Source organism: Erythrolamprus reginae, chromosome 7, assembly GCF_031021105.1.
Source record: "Erythrolamprus reginae isolate rEryReg1 chromosome 7, rEryReg1.hap1, whole genome shotgun sequence".
Taxonomy (NCBI): domain Eukaryota; kingdom Metazoa; phylum Chordata; class Lepidosauria; order Squamata; family Dipsadidae; genus Erythrolamprus; species Erythrolamprus reginae.
Window position 1 is genome coordinate 82,066,781 of NC_091956.1, and position 18,644 is coordinate 82,085,424.

Genomic DNA, 18,644 nt, shown 5'->3' on the forward strand with positions numbered 1-18,644 from the left:
ACATATCTAAAACCCCAGCAATTAAAACCATACAACACATAGATACCAAACATAAAATATAAAAGCCTGTGGGAGGATGTCTCAGTTCCTCCATGCCTGGCGATAAAGGTAGGTCTTGAGTAATTTGAGAAAGACAAGGAGGGTGGGGGCCGTTCTAATCTCTGGGGGGAGTTGATTCCAGAGGGCCGGGGCCGCCACAGAGAAGGCTCTTCCCCTGGGGCCCACCAAACAACATTTATACATCGCAGAATGTCATTTTGATTAAGAAACCCCTCTTCAGTTAAATTGCAAATAATGTCTATTTTTATATATGTGATCTATATAATATTATAAACACAATAACAATACAGTTGCTATGTTATATTTATAATATAAATAATTATTTATTATTATTTATAATAATTATTTAGAGATTTCTATTACTCGTAATCATTACTTATCAATCTATTTTCTATATCTATAATTGATATAATAATATAATTAATTAAAGAGTTCTTTCAATAAATATCAATCAGCAATTGACGGGGTGATTATTTCACTAGTCCCTAAGTCAATTCTTGCAGTATCTTCTCTAGTATCTTCTAAATTGTGTTTATATATTTGAGTTTACTAACTGCCTAACTCCAATGGACTCTGAGCAGCAAATCTTTCAAATAACAGTAGAATAGAATAGAATAGAATTTTATTGGCCAAGTGTGATTGGACACACAAGAAATTTGTCTTGGTGCCTATGCTCTCAGTGTACATAAAAGAAAAAGAGACATTTGTCAAGAATCATGTGGTACAACACTTAATGGTTGTCATAGGGGTCAAATAAGCAATGAAGAAACAATCAATATTAATAAAAATCTTAGGATACAAGCAACAAGTTACAGTCATACAGTCAACATGGGAGGAAATGGGTGATAGGAATGATGAGAAAAACTAGTACAATAGAAGTGCAGATTTAGTAGAAAGTCTGACAGTGTTGAGGGAATTATTTGTTTAGTAGAGTGATGGTGTTAAACTGTTCTTGCGTCTAGTTGTCTTGGTGTGCAGTGTTCTGTAGCGACGTTTTGAGGGTAGGAGTTGAAACAGTTTGTGTCCAGGATGCGAAGGGTCAGTAAATATTTTCCCCGCCCTCTTTTTGACTCATACAGTCTACAGGTCCTCAATGGAAGGCAGGTTGGCAGCCATTGGTTTTTTTGCAGTTCTGATTCTCCTCTGAAGTCTGTGTCGGTCCTGTTGGGTTGCAGCACCAAACCAGACAGTTATGGAGGTGCAGATATAGAAGTAAATGGGACAGTAAATAGGACAGGCTTTGTGCTACTTTAACAAGAGATGGGCGATACTGTGAAGGTTTATGTCATTAAGGAAATAACACACACACACAGTTTCAACTTCTGAAATGTCATCCTCCTTGGCATGTTAAGGGTTTGGCTATCCCTTGGTAGCATCAAAGGCATTGAGAAAATGCTAACATTTTGATGTCATTCAAACAGCAAATTTTTTCAGTTCAGCTTTGATATGCTGTCATCCACAAGTTGGTCTGCTAGTAACTGTTGTGCTTTGAAGACTGAAACATATTAATTCACTTTGTCAAGCAGAAAAGATTGATGACCACAAGCTAATTGGCTGTGAAGCCTATATGTACTGCCATTGGGGCAGGCACCAATTAACACTTGGCGGGTCCAAGAATCCTAATGTTAATATCTTCCACTCCACACAATTCCCAATTCCCAATTGCCTTTTTTACTTTTTTTATTATTTATCTTCAAATCAGGAAGTAAAACATCCAGGACAGGAGATTAGCCTAAGAAGGCTTCTGTATAGACTCCTTCCAACATGGTTAGATGAACAAAATACAGACAATCAATGATTGTGAATAGCTCACTTTAGTATTTTGTTGTTGTCACTATCACCAATGAACAAGATATAAAATATTGGGGGTGGGGGAGGCAAGCCAATATAACAAGTCAATTGAAGGATTGGATTATTTTAATTTGAAGATGTGTGTGTTCTTCATTTAGCTTACATGTGCATTGCTTAGATCACCAGTTGCATTAGAAATGCCATTGTGACCTCTGGCTTTGATTACTGCAATTTGTTTTACATGGGGCTGTCCCTGAAGAGCATTTAGTGTTCGGAAACTTCAGATCGTGCAGAATGCGGCCGTGAGAGCCATCGTGGGGCTTCCTAGATTCGCCCACGTTTCTGCAACACTCCACGGCCTGCACTGGCTGCCGATCGGTTTCCGGTCACAATTCAAAGTGTTGGTAATGACCTTTAAAGCCCTTCATGGCATTGGACCAGAATACCTCCGGAACCACCTTCTACCACACGAATCCCAGCGGCCGATAAGGTCCCACAGAGTTGGCCTTCTCCGGGTCCCGTTGACCAAACAATGTCGTTTGGCGGGCCCCAGGGGAAGAGCCTTCTCTGTGAGGGCCCCGGCCCTCTGGAATCAACTTACCCCAGAGATTAGAACGGCCCCCACCCTCCTTGTCTTTCACAAATTACTCAAGACCAACCTTTGTCACCAGGCATGGGGGAGTTAGGATATTCCTTCCCCTTGGCCATTACAAGTTATGTATGGTATGTTTGTGTGTATGTTTGGTTTTTATAATAAGGGTTTTAAGTTCTTTTATTAAATTGGATTGTTACATGTTGTTTTTTATCATTGTTGTTAGCCGCCCCGAGTCTGTGGAGAGGGGCGGCATACAAATCTAATAAATAATAATAATAATAATTTAGAACTCATGTTGTCAATAAGCTCAAACTCAACCCTGACAAGACAGAGTGGCTGTGGGTTTTGCCTCCCAAGGACAATTCCATCTGTCTGTCCATTACCCTGGGGGGAAATTATTGCCCCCCTTAGAGGGGGTCCGCAACTTGGGCGTCCTCCTCGATCCACAGCTAACATTGGAACATCATCTTGCTGGCTTTCTGTAAGACCTTAAAGACTTGGGGGTCCTGAATGTATTAAAAGTCCAGTTTCTTGGCTATATTATTTATTTTTTAATTTTTTAATTTTTTAATTAAATTTGTATGCCACCCCTCTCCGTAGACTCGGGGCGGCTAACAACAATAATAAAACAGCATATGACAAATCTAATATTTAAAATAATTTAAAAACCCTTATTAAAAACTAAACATACACACAAACATACCATGCATAAATTGTATAGGCCTAGGGGAAAAGGAATATCTCAATTCCCCCATGCCTGGCGACAGAGGTGGGTTTTAAGGAGCTTACAAAAGGCGAGGAAGGTGGGGGCAATTCTGATCTCTGGGGGGAGCTGGTTCCAGAGGTTCGGGGCCGCCAGAGAGAAGACTCTTCCCCTGGGTCCCGCCAAACGACATTGTTTAGTCGACGGGACCCGGAGAAGGCCAACTGTGTGGGACCTAACCGGTCGCTGGGATAGATATTAACATCTATGGCACTTGAAATGGATGGCTACAGGAATAAAATAAGAATAAGTAGAATTATTTTAGATACCACAGAAATCAAATAAGAAAAAGTACAATTATTTTAGATGCTTCAGAACCTCTTGGCACCAACGCACTGCTATGTCCCCAGGATGTTGCCTTCGTTTCATCCCAACCCATGACTCAAGTCAAGGTTAAGTTCTAACACTCTCCAAGAACAGCCTCAGTGCACAAAATCTTTTAAGCATTGTTATCCATTATTTTGGATGGAAGTAAGATGTCTGCAGGGACATAAAAGAAAAAACAGGATAGGAATTGACGACAGGGACAGCAATTTCATGCTAGTATAGTTTCCTGCTGAGCCAAGGATGGATGAACAGTTCTTCGACTCACACAGCTCTCAGTGGATATGGATTTTTTTTTAAATCACATATGTAGAAACATAGAAGCATAGAAGACTGACGGCAGAAAAAGACCTCATGGTCCATCTAGTCTGCCCTTATACTATTTCCTGTATTTTATCTTACAATGGATCTATGTTTATCCCAGGCATGTTTCAATTCAGTTACTGTGGATTTACCAACCACGTCTGCTGGGAGTTTGTTCCAAGGATCTACTACTCTTTCAGTGAAATAATATCTTCTCACGTTGCTTTTGATCTTTCCCCCAACTAACTTCAGATTGTGCCCCCTTGTTCTTGTGTTCACTTTCCTATTAAAAACACTTCCCTCCTGGACCTTATTTAACCCTTTAACATATTTAAATGTTTCGATCATGTCCCCCCTTTTCCTTCTGTCCTCCAGACTAGACAGATTGAGTTCCAGATAAGCTCTTGAATTATCATAAATCATGTTAGGAATATGCCATGTGTGGGGAAGAGACTTTGTGTACCGACAGTATATCACAATCTGCTGTAATTTTTTTCCCCCTTGAGTGAAAAATATAAAATTTTCAGATATCGGTAATCATTTAATAAAGCATCTCTCTGGTGGTTTCTGGGATTCTCCTGTAGGAAACAAAGACTATTATTGGCAGTTAATTTCTTTTAGGGATGTGGTAGCTCAGTGGCTAAGACGCTGAGCTTGTCGATCATAAATGTCGGCAGTTCGGCAGTTTGAATCCCTAGCACCGCGTCATGGAATGAGCTCCTTTTACTTGTCCCAGCTTCTGCCAACTTAGCGGTTCGAAAGCACATAAAAGTGCTCGTGTGTTGTTGCGGTTGAAGGTGAAGTAGTCGTTAACAGGTAGGACATTTTGGTATATGATTTTATGAACTATAATTAAGTCGGAACGGAGACGACGGAGTTGTAAATTGTCTAAACCAAGAATTTCAAGTCTGTCGGAGTCAGGTATTTTGTTGTGAGAAGAGGAGTGAAGGACTCCTCTTGTGAAATATTTCTGGACTCTCTCAATTGTGTTGATGTCAGATATGCAATGTGGGTTCCATACAGGTGAGCTGTATTCTAGGATTCTCATATCTCTTCTTCTATCCTTTCATATTTCATCTTTCAGCTGTGGCGAGGGGGGCGTTTGCCCAGGTTTGCCTGGTGCACCAGTTGCGGCCCTATCTGGACCGGGACTCACTGCTCACAGTCATTCATGCCCTCATCACCTCGAGGTTCGACTACTGTAACGCTCTCTACATGGGGCTACCCTTGAAAAGTGTTCGGAAACTTCAGATCGTGCAGAATGCAGCTGCAAGAGCAATCATGGGCTTCCCAAGGCATGCCCATGTCACACCAACACTCCGCAGTCTGCATTGGTTGCTGATCAATTTCCGGTCACAATTCAAAGTGTTGGCTATGACCTATAAAGCCCTTCATGGCATCGAACCAGAATATCTCTGGGGCCGCCTTCTGCCACACGAATCCCAGCGACCCACAGAGTTGGTCCCACAGAGTTGGCCTTCTTTGGGTCCCGTCGACTAAGCAATGTTGTTTGGCGGGACCCAGGAGAAGAGCCTTCTCTGTGGCGGCCCCAACCCTCTGGAATCAACTTCCCCCAGATATCAGAGTTGCCCCCACCCTCCTTGCCTTTCGCAAGCTCCTTAAAACCCACCTCTGTCGTCAGGCATGGGGGAATTGAAATTTTCCCTTCCCCCTAGGCTTATAGAATTTATACATGGTATGCTTGTATATATGAGTGGTTCTTTAAATTGGGGTTGTTTAGATTATTTTTAATATTAGATTTGTTTACATTGTCTTTTTATATTGTTGTTAGCTGCCCCGAGTCTTCGGAGAGGGGCGGCATACAAATCTAACAAATAAATAAATAAATAAATAAATAAATAATTACTGCTACATGTTTTTATTCTCTTTAACTTTCATTTTGTATTGGACTAAATAAATAAAATAAAATAAATAAATACAGTGCTACCAAGTGATTACATTATGCTTGCCAACTCAAAGAGAATGTGGCACAAATGCTACTCAGCTGGGCAGAATGTACAGAGCACATGGGACCTATACAAGCCTGTAGCATCAGGTGGCTGTTGTGTCTAATTGATTGTTAATATAACCGCTGTTTGTTTAGAAAGAGTAGTTCCTGATTTTTTTTGCAGCCGTTGCCTTTAATTGAAACTCCTGCGTGTACCTATTTCTTTGCAGGTACTTTATCGACCTGGCTGCATTTTGCATTCTGTTTAGAAAAAGGGAACCTTTTACAGAGCAAGAATAGGGAGTTGAAGAAAGAGAATGGCGACGCATACCAAAAAGAGACATAGTCACTCTCAGCTTGGTGTGGTGTCCTGCCGTGATTTATCTTCTGGAAAGTATCTGTAAGGCTGGAAACAAGAAGGATCATTAGAAAAATTAAGTGCCTTTAAATAGTCAGATTGGGAAAATATATGAAGTCTGCTATAGGAATGGATTGCGATTGAACATCTAAGCAGAATGCCAGCTTCCATTTTTCTTTCTTGGAAACAGCCAACCATCTTTTCTTTCTTTTGTATTTATTCAATTTTAGGCTTGGTTTTTGTACACAGCTGGTTCCTTGCCTGCGTTGGTTGGATGATTGGATTAGGACTCTTCCTTGTTCTGTTTTCTCCAGTTTCCTTAGAATAGAATAGAATAGAATAGAATAGAAACATAGAAGACTGACGGCAGAAAAAGACCTCATGGTCCATCTAGTCTGCCCTTATACTATTTCCTGTATTTTATCTTACAATGGATCTATGTTTATCCCAGGCATGTTTAAATTCAGTTACTATGGATTTACCAACCACGTCTGCTGGAAGTTTGTTCCAAGGATCTACTCCTCTTTCAGTGAAATAATATTTTCTCACGTTGCTTTTTATCTTTTCCCCCAACTAACTTCAGATTGTATCCCCTTGTTCTTGTGTTCACTTTCCTATTAAAAACACAAAATAGAATAGAATAGAATTCTTTATTGGCCAAGTGTGATTGGACACACAAGGAATTTGTCTTGGTGTATATGCTCTCAGTGTACATAAAAGAAAATATATCCCTCTCACCTCTGGTTTTTCTCCATTTTCTTTCCCTCAAAAAAACAACAACAAATAATCACCTGTGCGATAAATTCTAGATCTTTAAATCCTTTGAAAACAGTCCAGAAGAAAATAGTCCAGAAGTCGAAAAGTATGTAAATACATTAAGCCAGGGATGCCAAAGTCACGTATTTAAGTAGTTGACCAATTAATATTTGAAGCCAAAACTTATATCCTTTAAAAAAATGTTTATCTATTTGTCTGTTCTTATTTGGACATAGAATGTGTTTTAGCATTTAATTTTGAAGGTCATGTTCTAGAAAATAGAGACCGGTTTATGTAACAAAGAGTCACTATAACAATGGTGTGTTTTCTCTCTCGTTCAGGCAGTTGGCCTAACATTTTTTGTTGGGTGACATGTGGCAGGTTCTCTTTTCTAATTAGAACAAATGTCCCAATTATGTTAATATATCTCCTGATGCCAATCAGTGAATAATTAGAGACAACACATCTGTCTCCCGCTAAGGGAATGGGATTTTAAAAAAAGATAGAAGAACAAAGTGCAAAGAGCGCACTAAATTGCTGCCACATTGGATTGCGCATTTTTTAAAAAAAAATTATGAATGCACAATATCATGAACTACATTTAAATGGGTTAACTCTGTTTGACTTATTCTAAAATATCATTGACTGGGAGGACACTGAGCATTTTATAGTAAAAAAATTAAATCAAGACATGAAAAACATGTTATTTAAGGACTGTTTAAAAGTGAATAATATTAATCACAGGATCCAATCTGGGTTGGTCACTGGGACCAGAGGTTTTGTCTCCTGAGTTTTTGGAATCGTGCTGGATTCCATCCTCAGGGAACTTCCTGGAATGTTAGATCCCTGAAGATGGGCTCCAACATGAGTCTGAAAGCTCAGAAGACCAAACTTCTAATCCTAGTGGTCGACCTAGATTTTATCTTGCAACATTTTATTTATTTTATTTGTTTATTTTGTCCAATACACAATGAGGGTTTTAGTGGGTATATGTATAGATCTGTCCTATATACATATATATAGATCTATCCGAAATAGATATATGTCACATGTTTTTTTGCTGAATTTGAAAATTAAGGGAGACTAGGATAGATCTATTTCGGCCTTATTTTAGCCTCATCAGCTAGCCATACCCACTGGGATTTGAACCTGCAACCTTTGCCTTGTAAGGCAGAGAATTATCCTCTAGGCTACAGTATCCAATCCCTTCAGCTCTGCACCAGGGAAGGGTTACATATTTTTGTGTCGAATCACCCTGGTGTATATATATATATACACACATAGAAAAAATACATGATGAAGGTTATAGAGGAGATACTCATAGTAAAATATATCTAAGAAAGGACAGAAGAGAAGATATAGTAATAGAACATATCAATGAAAGAATAGAAGAAGAGATATAGGAATAGAAGAAAGGTATAGGAGATATAGGAGAGCAATAGTACAGGGAACGGAAGGCACTCTAGTGCACTTGTATTCGCTCCTTACTGACCTCTTAGGAATCTGGATAGGTCAACCGTAGATAATCTAAGGGTAAAGTGTTGGGGGTTTGGGGATGACACTATGGAGTCCAGTAATGAGTTCCACGCTTCGACAACTCAGTTACTGAAGTCATATTTTTTACAGTCAAGTTTGGAACACTTAATATTAAGTTTAAATCTGTTGTGTACTCTTGTGTTGCTGTGGTTGAAGCTGAAGTAGTCCAAATATATGCCTTCATTCATTAATATTAGTCCTTCAATCCAGCCCATTACTGACTCACCTTTTGCTGGATTTGCTCAGAGAAATGGATCAAGGTGCTCTCAGATTATATATTTATTATTTATTTATTTATTTATTTATTTATTATTTAGATTTGTATGCCGCCCCTCTCCGCGAACTCGGGGCGGCTACTTATACTCAAGTATATACCGTATATACTTGAGTATAAGTCGACCCGAGTATAAGCCGAGGCACCTACTTTTGCCACAAAAACTGGGAAAACTTATTGACTTGAATATAAGTCCAGGAAAATACAGTGGCTACTGGTAACTTATAAAAATGGAATATTCTTCTATTGTAGCTTCTTAAAATTGTTTTTGTAGGAGAATAAAGAAAAACATATGAAGAACGGTTGCAGGAACTGGGTATATCTAATTTAATGAAAAAAAGGACCAGGGGAGACATGATAGCATTCTTCCAATATCTCAGAGTTTGCCACAAAGAAGAAAGAGTCAACCTATTCTCCAAAGCACCTGAGGGCAGAACAAGAAGCAATGGGTGGAAACTAAACAAGGAGAGAAGCAACTTAGAACTAAGGAGAAAATTCCTGACAGTTGGAACAATGAATCTGTGGAACAGCCTGCCACCAAAAGTTGTGACTGCTCCAACACTGGAAGTTTTTAAGAAGATGTTGGATACCCATTTGTCTGAAGTAGTGTAGGGTTTTCTGCCTAGGCAAGGGGTTAGACTAGAAGACCTCCAAGGTCCCTTCCAACCCTGTTGTTATTATTATATTATGTAACTTTTTTCCTTCCAAAATATTTTTTATTTCTTGCATCTTTCTTCCTCCCCTTCCAAAATCTTTCTTTTCCTAAATTCCCTCTTAAAATATCTTTAGGAATGTTATCTTAATCTTAAAACCTGTTACCTTAATCTTCATTACAATATCATTATAATTTTCTTAATAATTGGGATTTCATATATTCTTTCAAAACAATTGCTTAAATCAAACTTCCATATAATAAATATTCAGATTTTCCATTTAAAACATCTTTCATAAGTTAAAATCATTACTATCTCAATAGATCAGTAAATAACAACTGGGGGTTACTCAGTCATTAATTGTAAAATCTTTCTTCTACATGATATTTATCTTGCATAAGGAGAAACCATACTCTTAAAAAAGGTAAATCTATTCATATCAATTACGTAGAACAAATGATTAATGACAAACTTCATACTATTAATAATATTATCCTAACCTTTGTATTGTTTTAAACAAGTCAGCATTAACAATCCTCTTGGGTATAAGTATAGTTGGAAGAAAAAGTTTAATTACACAGAGTTATCCCCACTTTAAGCAACATTTTCTTACAAAACAACCTATCCTGTTAATCAAATTTAAATGGGTAACTTACATTTTACTTGTACATTTTATTTACTTGTAAAATATCGTTGCTGGCTTGATCAGAAGAGAAAGCCATGGTTCCTTGTTCTGAAAGTCTCTTCAACCCTCCCGCCCCTTCCCCCAGTGCTTCCTGTAGAGGAGGAGCTGTGATTGGTACAGCTTGCTGCCAATCAGATAGCTCTCTCTCAGTGTCTCCTTTCTGTGTAGAGGAGGAGCTGTGATTGGTTCAGCCTGCTGCCAATCAGGCAGCTGAGGGGTAGCAAGAGCAGAAAGAAAAAAACCCCTCAGTGTTGCCAGCCATGAGGTATCTTTCCTCCCTGCCTTTCACATCGGAACTGTGGAGCTTTGGGACAGTTTTCAGGTCAGTGAAAGTCAGTGACTCTAGTAGAAGTCCAGGCTGGATTTTTCAGCACATTTTTGTGCTGAAAATATCGACTTATATTCGAGTATATAGGTATATATATGTTTTTTCTGTTGGTATATTGAAGGAAGGTCACAACTCCTTTTTGCCTCTAGGCCCATCCCAGGGCCATTTCAAGACAGTTAATTTATTCATAGCCAACAAACTATATTCTGTATGTATCACATGGTTTTGCCGAATTTTTAAAATTAAGGGAGACTAGGATAGTGCTATTTCGGCCTTGTTCTGGCCTCATCAGCTAGCCATACCCTTACTGGGATTTGATCCTGGGGCTTCTGCTTAGGCAGGAAACCCTACACTACTTCAGACATCTGCTTAAAAACCTCCAGTGTTGGGACATTCACAACTTCTAGAGGCAAGTTGTTCCACTGATCAATTGTTCTCACTGTCCGGAAATTTCTCCTTAATTAGTTACTTCTCTCCTTGTTTAGTTTCCACCCATTGCTTCTTGTCCTACCCTCAGGTGCTTTGGAGAATAAGTTGACTCCTTCTTCTTTGTGGCAACCCCTGAGATACTGGAACACTGCTATCATGTCTCCCCTGGTCCTTCTTTTCATTAACCTAGCCATGCCCAGTTCCTGCAATAACTATTGTATGTAGCTTGTCTAAGGAAGCATAATGCCTAATATGAATTACATGGCTATCCATATTTAACTGTGGTTTGCTGAATTAACTCTGTTTTATGACTTGGCAAAACACACTGAATATTACTGTACAATGGACTGGGTTCACACAGCATGCTATGCTAAAATATGATCTGACATTTTGGTTTGGTGCATTCTTTGAACATAGGCATAAAACTTCAGTATTATGGGAGTTCCAAATTATGCTGAAATTTTATATGAAAGCTTTAAAGGAAGAAAATGCTTTACTAAAAAACAGGTATTTATGCCGAAGCAATTGTTATATGTTTATAGCTGAAGCAATTTTAATTTGACATTTAGTACTATTACCAAGGACATTATGAGTGACTCATTTCTAAAAGGCCCTGCAAATAAGACCTGTGGTTTTGATCAACAACCTAAGGAGCTTTAAGTGCAACATCTTGTCTTCTTTGATAAATTAGACACATCAAACACTGGAAAGTGACTTGAATGTTCGTTCTCTGAAAGTTATGTGATGAGTTCGAGAGGAAAATATTAGCAGATCTCTGAAAAAGGTTTTAGCTTTGAAAAACGTTATGAAAGAAGAACAAGGGAAAAACAAGTGGTCTTTGAAAGAAGGTTGCCTTAATAGGTCAAAAAAAGATGTACTTACCAGCTAGCTTTCCTTCTTAATTTCTCCCAGTATATTAGAGAAGTTCTCAATTTTATCCATTTCTTAGATTCTACATAACAAATTAAAGGCACATTTGTTTCCAATTTTCACTTTACCATCTATGATGTCTAGACTGCTTGGGTACATGGTTATATTATTTAAGAGAGAGAATATGTGTATGTAAATATAAATATGTATGCACGCACACAAGTACAAACATATATTGTGAAAGATAGGACCTTTATATATTCCACTGCTTACTTCATCTCTGAAATGCAAGATTTCACATTTTTCTCATGCAAAGTGCATCAGAAATCTCTTTCCTTTTCTACCAGATTGTATGGGAGCTAATATAATAAAATGCAGCAAGATTTTTCTTTTTAACCTAACAAAGTAAACTAAGATAAATTCTGCTTCACAGACTCTGCCATCAAGCAGGCATTTGTACATGGAATTAAATGAACAACACATATATTTGCCTTCACTCGTGCAATAAATAAAGCTGTGCAATTTTCAGTCTGCAGAAAAGACATTCGGAACATGTGAAAACCCAAACATAGCACCTATTTGCAACATTTTCAAGCAGTTAATTCAGAAGATAATTAGAACTGCAGAAAAAAATATATCGCCAATCTGCTTTACACTGAAGATCTGTACACTGCACGAGTCAAAAAGAAGGCTGGGAAAATACGGCCCCTCGGATCCTGGACATTTTTTTTAACCCCTACTCTCAAAACATTATAGAGGTTTTTCTGAAGCCCTTCATGGCACCAGACCAGGGTATCTATGAGACCACCTTCTGCCGCACAAATCCCAGTGACCGGTTAGGTCCCACAGAGTTGGTCTCCTCCGGGTCCCATCAACTAAACAATGTCGTTTGGCGGGACCCAGGAGAAAGAGCCTTCTCTGTGGTGGCTTCGACCCTCTGTAATCAGCTCCCTCCAGAGATTAGAACTGCCCCCACCCTCCTTGCCTTTCTTAAACTCCTTAAAACCCACCTCTGCCGTCAAACGTGGGGGAACTGAAATATCACCCCCTGCCTATGTAGTTTTATGTGTATGATGACTGTATGTATGTTTTTATATATTGGGGTTTCTTGTTTTTTAGACTTTTTTAAATGTATTATTGTTATTTTAGATTCCAACTATTAGATTTGTTATTATATATTGTTTTTATCATTGCTGTAAGCCGCCTCTAGTCTACGAGGCGGCTTACAGCAAATCTAATAAATAATAATAATCTAATAAATAATAATATCTAATAAATAATAATAATCTAATAAATAATAATAAGAAGAAGAACAAGAACAAGAACAAGAAGGTGGAGAAAATATTTACTGACCCCTCGCATCCTGGACACAAACTGTTTCAACTCCTGCCCTCAAAACCGTCGCTGCAGAGCACTGCACACCAAGACAACTAGACAAGAACAGTTTTTTCCAGAATGCCATCACTCTGCTAAACTAATAATTCCCTCAACACTGTCAGACTTTTTACTAAATCTGCACTTTTATTTCTACTGGTGTTTCTCATCATTCCTATCATCCTTTTCCTCCCACTTAGGACTGTATGACTGTAACTTGTTGCTTGTATCTAAGATTTTTATTAATATTGATTGTTTCTTCATTGCTTATTTGACCCCTGTGACAACCATTAAGTGTTGTACCCCATGATTCTTGACAAATGCATCTTTTTCTTTTATGTACGCTGAGAGCATATGCACCAAGACAAATTCCTTGTGTGTCCAATCACACTTGGCCAATAAAATTCTATTCTATTCTAAAAGAAACCCCACACACAACATTTGGTTTTTAAAGTTGCAGGCAGGTGCTATGATATACTACTGTCACATGCTCCAAAACATAAGCAAAAGTGGATCTAAGTATTGTGCTCAGGTAGAATCTACCTGAGTAAGAAGAATTAAATTCTGGAAGATCTTAGAGAAAATACATGAGTGTAGGAGTGCAATAAGTAATACTACCATTGCCTTTGGTTCTATTGTGCAAATTGTGTAGTTGTTTAAAATCCCCAGAAGCATAGAAAGGACTATCTTAAAATATAGGGTGGATGTATATGATAATACAATCACTCTACCATGTTATGATGACTGTTTCCATGAGGAAATATTCTTTGCCTAATATTTTGCCATGAATTATAATTTCAGAATAAGAGAAAATCCAAGGTGGTAGATTCATTCGTGCATGGCTTCACGTAATATTTTATCACAGAAAGTAAATGTAATTTCACACTATTTTAAATGCAATAGTTTCCACTAGAAATAATTCATTTATGCGGTGCATAGAATCATTAGTAATTTTATATTGCAAAATATTAAGTTGATGAGCATTAATTTTATGGATCTGAGAACAGATAGTTGCATACTTGCAGCAAAGGAGCTTTTTAGGTGATAAAACTAAATATCCAGTTAGAATATTCATGTTCCTATCTTAAATGGGATGGATTGTATTAAGCATAATTTCAATGATTTGTAGCATAGAAAGAAAATACAAAAGTAAATTATAGGAAAATTAAAATAGGGAAGGAAAGAGAAGAGAGAAAAGTGGGGGAAATACTTTTGCATTTTCTTTGTATGCTACACTATAAACTAATAAAATTGTTGTTTTAAAATGTTTTAATGATTCGTCTAAGAAAAGAATCAAGCTTTATGTTAACAAAAACAGAAGAAGGCCCCTACTACCTAGATGAATGATTGCTCACAGTTATTTCTGTGATTTTTTAAAAAATACAGTGGAGCTAACCTTCTTGGCTTTCCATCTCTTTGGGCAAGTGTTTAAACTATTTAGGGTAAAGGGCATGTTTATCTGCAAGAACCAGGTCTTTCTTTGTTGTGAGAAGTCTCTGTATTCCATTGGGCTGGCCAGGGGCAAGAATTATATATATATATGTTTGATTAAAGTGCTGGGCATAAATTCCAGTGATCTAGTGACTTCTTTGATCCATCCAGGCTGTAAAACATGTTCAGTTCAAAAGCAAATAAGCTACTGAATGTTCAGCCAATTTATGTAGTCTAGCATACCTCGGGCAGCTCTAAGACACAGGAGTGCTTATTTAGGATAAAATGAATGAACTATTATATAGCTCGAGAAACATGTTTTAAGGTCTTTAACCATTCCAGGCTTTCTAAGCGCCTTTTCTTTTAAAAAACCACCCAATATTTGCATGAATACAGGGTGTGATTGTATATAAATACACAAGTCCCTACAGAGTCGCATTAATCCACATATATACGAGAAACGGTATTTTATTTTAAGTCAACGCAAGATGCATTATTTGGGGTGAAATATGTTTAACCTATGTTCCTACTAAATTATTAATGAAAAATCATTTGTTTCAAAAGATCGCGACCTACATAGATTCCACAGAGTTCTCTAAAACCTCTAAAAAAAAGAACTCTACAAAAGTTCTTAACGTTCTTAAAATTGGAAGGGCCTGAGAATCATTTTGCATAAAGAGATCATCCAATGCTGTTTTTCTTTAAATGTAAAAACCCACTGTTCAGTTTCCAAGAGCATTATTGAAAGGTAAAGGTAAATGCTTCCCCTGTCCAGTTGTGTCCAGTTGTAGGAGGTAGTCAGTGAAGGGCTACCAAAATTTTTACTACCACACTGTGAACGTGGCTTATGCAGGACGCCCTGCACTTTCTTTCAACATTTTTCAGTGCAAAATGGCTGCTCTGGGCGGAGCTTCATTTTCGCTATCCCGCTGCGTTCCCCCCTGTCCAGGCAGTAGCCCACCCCTTTAGGTAGTGTTCATCTCGGTTTCTTAGTTGAGGGAGCCAACATTGTCTGAAGACATTTTTGTGGTCATGTGATCAACATGACTGTATGCTGAGGCTCACAGAATGCTGTACCTTCTCGTTGAAGTGGTACCTATTGGTCTACTCGCATTTGCATGCTTTCAAACTACTATGTGGGCAGGAGCTGGCAAGTTATAGGTGCTCACCCCATCCTGCAGCACTCAGGTTTCAAACCCGGGCTGTCAACTTTCCAGCTGACAGGCTCAGCCTCTTTAACCACTTGGCCACAATTACAATTACAATTCAAAATATATTTGAGGGCTGTTAATAGGAAATCTAGATTTGCCTTTGCAATACATGGTCTCATCGTGTCCCTAAGGCAGTCATGGTGAACCTATGGCACTGGTGTCACAGGTGGCATGCAAAGCCATATCTGCTGGCACGCAAGCCATTCCCCTAGCTCAGCTCCAATATGAATGTGTGCTTGTCCGGAGGCTCTGGGAGGGCATTTTCAACTTCCAGAGAGTCTCAGCTGGGGGAGGGAATTTTTGCCCTCCCCAGACTCCAGAGAAGCCTCTAGAGCAGGGGTGGGCAATTAATTTTGCCATGGGGCCACATGAGAAATTGGGATGGTTTTAGAGGGCCGGACTAATATAATTAAATCAGTTCTACCCAATAGTTGTCCTAGATAGCTGTCCTAGAAGAAGATTATTGACAATTACTTGTTGTATTTGTATTGAAATGGTATTTTTGTGTATTTACTTATTTTGTATATTTAACCTATAAACTGATTTGAGAGAATTATGAATCTGTCAAAGAATATAAATATATGTAATTAAAAATATAGTTCGCCTGAGTGCTTCATTTAAACATTTAAATATGTTAAAGGGTTAAATAAGGTTTAGGAGGGAAGTGTTTTTAATAGGAAAGTGAACACAAGAACAAGGGGACTCCATCTGAAGTTAGTTGGGGGAAAGATCAAAAGCAACGTGAGAAAATATTATTTTTCTGAAAGAGTAGTAGATGCTTGGAACAAACTTCCAGCAGACGTGTTTGGTAAATCTACAGTCACTGAATGTAAACATGCCTGGGATAAACATATATCCATCCTAAGATAAAATACAGGAAATAGTATAAGGGCAGACTAGATGGACCGTAAGGTCTTTTTCTGCCGTCAGTCTTTTATGTTTCTATGTTCATATGAAAATGCTTTATCTGATCCCATTTGTGAATTCCTCAACAGGTTGAGTGGCTGAAAAACGAAGAGGTGATAGATCCTGTCGAAGACCGAAATTTTTATATCACTATTGACCACAACCTGATCATAAAGCAGGCACGTCTCTCTGACACAGCCAATTATACTTGTGTTGCCAAAAATATTGTGGCAAAAAGGAAGAGCACTACTGCTGCTGTCATTGTCTACGGTAAGAGAGTTAACAGGTTATGTATTTGGGTTATTTATATATTTTAGTTCATGTATAAACAAAATTTAATCCATGCAGGCATGAGAAATTAAATCCACGGACTTCTAAAGTGAATTGAATTCTACTTTATTCTGCTGTGTATATTTAGTTGAAGCCTAGAAACCATATACTTAATGTAAAGGAAAGTAGAATGTCTTTCGTTTTGTAGTTAATTAAAACAAGTTGGTTTGAGAGGGGGGGAAATTCCGCAGACTTCTGAGTTTTGCTTGCTTCATTTTACTGGAATGTTTGCCCAACCTCCCTGTCCATGTTTCCAAATTTCACTGTGTTTATCAAAAGCTTAAAACCAAGGCAGCTTGAATAATGCAGCCTTACAGTTTTCAATCTGCCTGCAATTAGAACCAGAACATATATTATACTCAGCCTTTGAGATCAGTTTGGCATTCTTCCTGTTGAGTTGTAGGTAGAGTAGGAAAGAGCGAGAGCGAGATGGAAGTAGGAAAAAGGAGATAAATAACTGTTGCCTGATTGCACTTATTCTCATTTTCTCTGTCCACAAAGAACATCCAAAGTTCTCAATCTGTTGCAGTGCCCTAAAGAATGGTTATCCATATATTTCCCATCACCCTTCATTCAATTTTGTAATAAAGAATAGGCTTTTAATATTTTTTTCGAAGGAGAATGGAATTTCATCATTGGATTCTTGCACTTATTTTGTTACAAGATTGGATATATCCAATCTTTGTCTGTGTTCTGCCGGCGTGTTTCAACCGTCTGTAATTACAGGGTAATTAGTCCAAGAAGACACACACCACACGATAAAAGGAAAACCCAAAAGTTTTTATAAACAAAAACAGAAGCAGCTCCCTTTTTAAATGTCAAAGGGATTTTCTGGTACACACAAGGCACAGGTTGAATGCAATCCAATTGCTCACCCAATAACTGGGAAATTGAGTCCAATTCTAAAGTCCACACACAATCTTGGACAGCACAAAAACCACGATCTTGACAAAAAAATGAATCAGATAAACTGCCATGAGGCTAAAACACCAAGCTGCACTTTTATCTGTAGCACTAATTAGAGCAGCCCCACCCAACCACAGGTGGCCTCATTTTCTCTTGTAATAATCCTTCAGTTGTTGTCTCCTATGCATCACTCTACGCATGCGTGTATTTTTATCTTTTGGACAAGTGCTTGATACACAAAGCTGTTTTGTGATATGTCCTAAACTATGAATCTTTTTTTTTAAAAAAACAACATACTGTATTTGACATTTTAAATTTCATAGTAAAAGCTTCATCAGATGCATTCTGTAATAACGTAGCATTTTTCCTACAATTTGTTTTAATCATTAAGTTGGTGTAAAATGTATGAATTATATTATTGCATATATCACCTGAGATGGAAATAAAACACTCTGCTGAAAGAACCAAAAGCAGTTGTATAACCACATTAGATGTAAAAATACAGAAGGGAAATTCTATAAAATGCAGGGGGTAATAGATTTGTGAAGCTGTAATAATATTTGAAGATTCCAGCAAGTACAGGAATTATTGATCACAATATTGTCTTGCCAGCATTCCAAAAACTCATTATTTGCTATATCATTTGAACCAACTATATCTGCTTTCCATTTCTCTAAAAACCCATTTAAAAATACTATTATTTTTTGTACCTTGGGGATAGTTTATTGAAATGATTATCCCTCCTACTCTTTTTTCACATATGTTATTGGAAAGACACATTATACTAATGGGTATAAAGAAGAACCCTTATGA

At 37.9% G+C, this 18,644-nt stretch overlaps 1 protein-coding gene across 1 annotated transcript in view; it reads left to right on the forward strand.

The window, feature by feature from the left end:
- Nucleotides 1–18,644, forward strand: part of UNC5C (unc-5 netrin receptor C) — a 347,816-nt gene that overhangs the window by 264,015 nt on the left and 65,157 nt on the right. The window contains exon 5 of the mRNA XM_070757995.1: nt 16,685–16,865. Coding sequence (XP_070614096.1) covers nt 16,685–16,865 — 181 coding nt within the window. The remainder of the gene's footprint in view (nt 1–16,684; nt 16,866–18,644) is intronic.